This window comes from Botryllus schlosseri, chromosome 16 (assembly GCF_051294905.1).
Source record: "Botryllus schlosseri isolate E-star chromosome 16, Bs_hap1, whole genome shotgun sequence".
Taxonomy (NCBI): domain Eukaryota; kingdom Metazoa; phylum Chordata; class Ascidiacea; order Stolidobranchia; family Styelidae; genus Botryllus; species Botryllus schlosseri.
The window spans coordinates 16,017,608-16,025,659 of record NC_137251.1 but is presented as its reverse complement, the minus strand read 5'-3'; the positions used below and the strand labels follow the sequence as shown (position 1 = coordinate 16,025,659).

The 8,052-nt window shown below is 38.3% G+C and overlaps 1 protein-coding gene across 1 annotated transcript; it reads left to right on the top strand.

The window, feature by feature from the left end:
• Positions 1 to 4,869: 4,869 nt before the first annotated feature.
• On the top strand, positions 4,870 to 7,603 carry LOC145458550 (broad substrate specificity ATP-binding cassette transporter ABCG2-like). Its single transcript, XM_080336953.1, has 2 exons — positions 4,870 to 6,659; positions 7,146 to 7,603. Exons 1-2 carry the CDS (start codon positions 5,011 to 5,013, stop codon positions 7,459 to 7,461), a joined length of 1,965 nt encoding a protein of 654 aa, XP_080193079.1. The 5' UTR covers positions 4,870 to 5,010; the 3' UTR covers positions 7,462 to 7,603.
• The last annotated feature ends 449 nt before the right edge of the window (positions 7,604 to 8,052 follow it).

Below are 8,052 nucleotides of genomic sequence, written 5' to 3'. Positions count from 1 at the left end.
TACGAATCAAGCTCTCTACACCTTCGACATAGCTCCATTTGCAGCTTTTGACATCCATGCGAACTAATTATGATCGTTTTCACAACTACTTAGGCCTACTTACCTGAGTAGATTTTAAATCTGTCAATTCTACTTCTACTTCAAGTAGTTTTAGGTTGCTTATGTAGGAAGTACTTCTACTCGTACTTGAGCAGATTTTTTCGTCGCTACTTCTACTTCTACTTGAGTAGCTTTCTTGAATACTTTGACCACATCTGCCTGTACCTCGTCATCTCTCCTTTTGTGCTACATTTTTTAGCAATTGCTTCTGAGAACTTGCCTCCCCTGACCGTGCGTCACTATCTACCGCTAACCATTAGGCCATCAATCAACAGAGGTGGTCAGTAACGAAGTACTTCTACTTTTTCAAAGTACTCAAATAGTTTTCGTCTACTTCTGTTACTTACTCAAGTATATAATTTATATCGATGCTTCTACTTCTACTTCGTCACATTTTATGAACTACTTACTTACTTTTCGCTATTTTCAGTTTTTCAAGTAGAAGTAGTTTAATTCCCTAATTAGAAAGATAGCCTAAGGAATTTCGAGGCTGTTTTCACGTAGTACCAACAGTTAATTTTCATAGAAATCATGTAATACCCAGAATTTTCGTTGCGCTTCGCGCACAGTAGATATGGAGTAACGAATATGTTTTAAAGAAAGTGTCGTTGAATATAATTTAGGTAGCGGGTTGCGTTGTTCCGTTCACACCGCATTGTCGCCTATATCAAGTATTTCATCACAGTAGGTATGACCCCCATAACGTTTGAAACTACCGTTTCGCATTCTAGTAATTACCTATTATGGCTAGCAGCATATGCGTGTCCTAATCTGGAAAAGGGGACTTTGACTTTTTCAACGTTTGACCTGTTTTAGCAGACCACCGTTGAAACTTTCAGGACAAAAGACATAAAATATATTTTCGCTTTTTAGAAGTAGTGTTTGTATTTTTCCTCAAATTATGAGTCTTATATGTTGACTTGTTGAGTTTTAGACTATATGGTATTTTTACGATCTACCATATTTTTAATTAACGTATAATAATCGATACAACTTCTCCGTATTGCTCTTTGACTGAAGTAGGGGCCTGATAATATGGGGGAGGGCACCATGCCATGATATTCTCTAAAACGGGATGTTCGAGTAAACCAAGGATTAGTATCTTATTTCCATATCAATACTATCATCTACATCCCATGATGTCTACTTATTCTTTCACAAATTGACACCTCCTGGGATGAATCAATATGAATCAAGCTCTCTACACCTTCGGATCCATTTGCTGCTTTTGACAGGCCATGCGAACGAATTGCGATCGTTTTCACAACTGCTTACTTACTTGAGTAGATTTGAAGTAATTCAATTCTACTTCTACTTCAAATAGTTTTAGGTTCCTCATGAAAGAAGTACTCCTACTCGTACTTGGGTAGATTTTTTCGTCGCTACTTCTTTCTTGACTACTTTGACCACATCTGTTCATCAATACTCAAGTGACCCGCGCAATGATTTAGAAAACCGCATGTTGCACTTTCACCAAAAACATCGGCCACCCTCTGCCTTAGAGCTATAGACTTGGTTATAAATGCTATGGTTGGACGACGAGGACACGGGTGTGTTATTGTTATGTGTTGTAAATCTGAATCCGAGGGCAAGAACAAAGACGTTAAATTTTCCCGGACAGTGTGATAGACAGACATATATTGATTTTTCGTTCCAGAGGCCAATTGACACTAATACTTGAAACACACAATCACAGCGATACGACCCCACTCAAGAGGCGTTGTCATTATAAGTCAGCTGTTGTCACGTTGTATAGTTTGATGGCGGATTCATACCATAAAACCTTAGGGATGAAACAGCACTTCGTCGCACCCCCCCCCCCAAAAAAAACGTTGGTCTTTGGAACCCCGTACAGTGCTAAACCAAACTTGCGGGGGGCTTCGCCCCCGCACATCCATTGGAATGAACGTTTTCGCCACCTTTTTTCAGCAAGATTTGTTAAGGAGACATGCAGCTACTTTATGCGACATAAAACGCGCCAAGCGCGAAAATTTTCCATAATTCATGATTTTATCGGTTATTATTATTGCAATAAATTTTCTATCCTCTCTCAGCCAATGTAATCAAATTTACCGGTAGTAGGTCTACTCAGTGAGACGTGTTGTCTTGGAAAATGTAGGGCACATAGATAATAACTAAACATATTCGGGGGCCCTTTGCTATTTTAGCATCGTTACATGATGTTATTTCGTGACTTCCTGTAATGCTATATAGTCAAAAGATATTGAAATCACTAAACGAACCAAACTAGAAGACGCACATGATTTCAAATTGGTATTTCTTCACTGGCAATTATTTTTCTCTGCTGAATGGCATAGGCGTATTTGTTGTTGGGTACAGTGCCCGTGCAGGAAATTAGACACCAATCATTCAAGCGTTCATGGACGATTAATCATATATGTATATATATCGCAGTTTTTTCGGTCAGCATAAGGTGAGTCCTTTTCATCCAAGGTTTTCTCGCTGCCGATTTTGAACAATGTGGCATAAAGTTTCGAAAAAGAACCCCATCCATGTATTGTTCGTTCACGAAATAATTTTGAGTCCCCTTGAAGCTCGCACCCCCCCCACCCCCCACCCCCCACCCCCACCCCCCACCCCCATCGGTCATGCATAAAACTCTCGGTCAATAATGGTTTAACAAAACAACAAAGAAAGATAAATAAAAAGAAATAGTCATGGCCACAAATCAAAAATTTACTGCAGGCTAATTCCATTATAATTTAACAGGGGCTGTAATGCATACCCTCAGAATTGTACAATATTTACAAATGTTGTTCTTTTTTGAATTCCAAGTTTATTAAAAAAAAAAAAATTGAAAAATGTTCAGCGGTTCAAAAGATATTGCGATTTAAAATCCTCTCGTCACTAGGTGGCGCTACTTTCAAAAATCTTTGAAATCGATATTTTTCGCTTAAATGATGGTAGAGAACCAATTAAAATGTCCAATTAACCAATTCTGGGGCCAAGGAATTCAATAAAACCCACTGTTTCGCCCTAAACTCGAAGAAAAAAAAGTTATGGATGAAAAAAACAATGGGGGGGACGGGCTTGAAAATGTCTGTAGGATACGGCCTACACAAAAAAAAATTCTTGTGAAATGTGCTTTTAAGGAGTGCGGTTGATAAAAAGCTTGATTTTAAATTTAAAACTTATTCCACAATGAAATATGCATTACATAAAAATTTCATGGTCCCAACCCATATCCCTGCTCACCGCAAATACTATTATCACCAGTCAAATATATCAATTAATTTCGTTAAATCGGTTTTCAAAATTTTTCAAGCAGAATCCGTGCGGAACCGTCGATCGTCGATCGTCGACTTGCCACATTTCAAGATCAATTGTAAATATGTCTTTGGTTACTTGCTTCTATTATTGTTGAAGCGGTGGCTCCGCACGGATTCTGCTTGAAAAATTTCGAAACACCAATTAATGAAATTTATTAATATATTTGACTGGTGATAATAGTATTTACGGTGAGCAGGGATATGGGTTGGGACCATGAAATTTTTATGTAATGCATATTTCATTGTGGAATAAGTTTTAAATTTAAAATCAAACTTTTTATCAACCGCACTCCTTAAAAGCACATTTCACAAGAATTTTTTTTGTGTAGGCCGTATCCTACAGACATTTTCAAGCCCGTCCCCCCCATTGTTTTTTTCATCAGTAACTTTTTTTTCATTGAGTTTAGGGCGAAACAGTGGGTTTTATTGAATTCCTTGGCCCCAGAATTGGTTAATTGGACATTTTAATTGGTTCTCTACCATCATTTAAGCGAAAAATATCGATTTCAAAGATTTTTGAAAGTAGCGCTACCTAGTGACGAGAGGATTTTAAATCGCAATATCTTTTGAACCGCTGAACATTTTTTAATTTTTTTTTTTTAATAAACTTGGAATTCAAAAAAGAACAACATATGTAAAGATTGGACAATTCGGAGAGTATGCATTACAAATCTCAAAAAATTTGCTAAATTATAATGGAATTAGCCTGCAGTTAGGCAACAGTGAGGCCTCGTTAATCCTTTGTTCAATGTCAAATTATAAACCTAATAAAACGTAACATCAAAACTGTAATAGTGTAAAACAGCAACCATAGAGAGCGGAAAAGTTGAGAAATCCAGAGAAACTGTCCTTACCCAAGTGATATATATCCATTATCTGTAGCCTTTATAAGGGCTATGATATATCTGTGATTCCAATCACGACTTCACGTTGCCGACACGTATTATCATCGCTGTAGCGATACCAGGGCACGGCAAAACAAAAAGCGTCAGTAGCGACGATTTGAGATTTTGCTGTGTGAAATGTATTGCAGTAAAAGGTTTGTTATTAGAGCAGTTTCTAGAGTAATCTAACTATGCATTCGTGTTGACAAAAAGCAGCAAGGATAAAGGATGTTTCTTCATATCCACTCTATTATCCATTAAATCTTGGTGAAGTGGGATGGTACTGTATCCCGACGGGCAAGTTGCGCGTGAGGTGATAGAAGGTTATTATGCACAGCACACGGTATAATTGAGTACTTGAATGAGAAGTTACGCGTGACGTTGCCATCAATTTCACTATGGCCCTATTGGCACTGACATCCTACCCAAATGACACGATGCCCTTGAGTTCTGCTGTAGACTGACCTTATTTTAAACGTGGTGACTGACCTGGCCTTATTGTGAACATAATGGCACTGACCCTATAATAGGAAATTTGCGCTGCAGTGCGTATGGTTATTGCAATCCGCCAATATTTGATAATTATTACTCTTTCAAGGGTCCGTGAACTATCACTATCTTGATCACGTCCAATATTATCTGTCAATAATTTTATTGAATAATATTTAGTTCAGTTATGTTCTTTATTTAATTTTGTATCCGATTTGTTCGACATAAATTCCATCACTCAACGCGGTATGAAGGCGCCGGTGATATTGCCAATGGAAAGAATTGTTTCTGAAGAACCCTGTAGCGTAAAAAAGACCGTAACTGTATCATTCGAAGACTTGACATACTGGGTTGAAATTGATTCAAAACCCTGCGTGCGAAAGAATTCCAAAATTTTGTTGAAAAATATTACCGGGAATATGAAGCCGGGGTTACATGCTGTTATGGGTTCTTCAGGCAGTGGAAAGTCGACTTTGTTGAATGCTCTGGCAAACAGATTAATTCCACAGAATGTCAATGGCCATGTATTTTATAACGGCTCCAAAAGTACATGTGATGATATGGGATATGTAACGCAAATCGACTCCATGATGGACAGCTTGACTGTTGAAGAAAATTTATGGTTTACCGCCAATTTACGACTTCCAAACAGTGTGAAAATGAGCGATAAATCCCTTAAAATAGCAGAAATCATATCCCTTTTAGCACTCGAAGAATGCAAGAACAGGAAAATTGGCAATGTGTCGGGAGGGGAGAGAAAAAGAACCGCTGTAGGAGTGGAACTTGTTTTAAGACCCTCGATTCTATTCCTTGATGAGCCCACGACCAGACTTGATGCGTGTACAGCACATGCTATAATGCAGCTACTGAAACAGCTCTCTGTACAAGGAATGAATGTCATCTTCTCCATTCACCAGCCGCGTTTCAGTATATTCAAATTATTTGACACGCTCACTCTATTAGCGGGAGGAAAACTAGTGTACCAGGCACCTATTCAGTACACGCTGTCGTACTTCAATTCAATTGGATACACTTGTAGTCCAGATGATAATCCCGCAAATTTTTTGCAAGATGTAGTGTCTGGTGAGTGCGATCTGGAAACCGGAGCTTTGCAAACTGGTGATGGATTGTTATCGAATGACCAATTAGAAACACACGTTAACAGATTGGCGGATCTGTTTGCCAATAGTTCAATTTTTGCGAATTTGCGGTATGAAGTACAGCGAAATGTCAGATTCAACGCTGAAAACACGGATGCATCGTCTTGCGTTTGTGAGAGACCACGGTCTGCGTCGGTATTGAAGGCACTGTGTGGACGTGCTTTTAAAAATTTAGTCAGAAACCCGATGGCTTTGACTTCAAGCGCAATCATCAATTTATTCATCGGTGTTATATTCGGTTTGTTCTATTTTCAAGTCGATAATTCGGCGTCGACTGGCATTCAAAACAGATTGGGATTCTTATTCTTTGTATGTTCGAATATGCTTTTTGGATCTTTCGGTGCCGTTGAGCTGTTCGCAAGAGAAAGAAACATGTTTCAACGCGAATATCGGGCTGGATATTATAAAGTTTGGCAGTATTTTCTCTCCAAGATCTGCGCAGATTTGCTACCACTGCGTACCGTCTGTACACTGTTGTTTTGTGCGATCACATACTGGATGGTCGGGCTCAAGCCTCACCCCGAAGCCTTTTTCTTATTCACGATCACTGTTCTGTTGTTAGTGTATGCTGCTACCGGTATTGGAATATTCTATTCGGCTACGTTCGAAAACTTTGCAACGTCAAGCATCTGTGTCAGTTTGACTTTCATTTTCTCGGTCTTGTTCGATGGCTTCTTGGTCAATATCAACACTGTACTGCCGTGGCTCAGATGGCTGAAGCATTTCAGCATTTCAAGGTAGGTAGTTCTAGTTCTAATTGCTGATTTCGAAATGTGAGTACTGTAGTTCCTGTTTGAGTAGCAAATTTTGAAAAGTGTTCTGGTTCTAGTTTTAGTTCCAGATTTTGGAAAGTGGTTAGATCTAGTTCTATAGTTGGCTGATTCTGAAAAGTGAGTAGCCTACCCGGTAGTTCTTCTTTGAAAATCCAGTAGTTTGTACAAGTACAAGGTTCAAGTACTTGTATAGTTAGCCTATAAATTTCAATCGTTTCAAAGTAATAACTCTGTATATTGTTTCTTTCAACTTGAGAACTGCAGTAATGTAACAAGATGATACATTTGATTTAAACTTTGACTGATTGTCACTAAGATACTATTGCTCTTTGTTGTTGTGTTATCACGAGACATGAATATTTTTGTAAGTCAAATGTAAAATAAGATTAACATTTGGCGTAACTGAGAATTTTATTTGCTGGGTTAACGAGTATTGATTGGTTCATTTAGATATGGTTTTTCTGCCTTGTGCGTGAATGAGCTGCGTCATCAACAGTTCCTAGACTGCGGACTCTCATTCGTTGCCGATCAGTCAGAAAGTACTAATACTACACTGTTAAAGCATGGCTCGGAAGACGAGTTTTCAGGAAACGATTCTTGTGATTGGTTAACTGGAGAGGATATTATACGACGGCTTTCCATTTCTACATTTCATCATGAGTTGAGTGATTGGCGGTTGTGGGAAAATATAATAGCCCTGGCTAGTATTGCCATAGCGATGGTTATGCTTACCTATTTGCAGCTTTTGAGGAGTGTCAATAATTAAATTAGAATCACGCTATTGCAGTCATTGATAGGTTCTGAAATTATTCTCGTCATCTCTTCCTGTTTTGATGAAATTCATACTGCCTATTATTACACAAATTCGTATCCTGGTTTTAGTTAACTCTGAATGACCCGGATTGTTTTCAGACTGTTGTAACTGTTTTAAATGTAAGGACACCATAGTGTATTTGTTTAGTTGGTACTTGAGTTGAGAAGAAAATATTATGATAACGATAGGTCCATGTGTTTTGCAAGCCATACATGGCACTGTTTATCATTAATAGTCCGTTCAGATAGAGTGCTGTCATTTTAATTCCTGTTTGGTACTGTCACACGTGGAATTGTTTGTAGTAGTATCAGGTTTTGTTAGGTCTAATGCCTTGGGGCAATATGCTGCTAATAACCTGATGTGCAGGAATAGATTGCTGGCGGATTTTTTCAAATCTGCAGTTCCTAGCATATGCATCGTTAATAGTGTTGTGATGGATTTTTTTGCGTATAGATTTTGAATAGCAAATTCTTCGTTATAGAGAACAAGGATCCTTTGTGTCAGAAAGCATAGAATTTTTTCACTGTTGCCTTTTCTGTATTT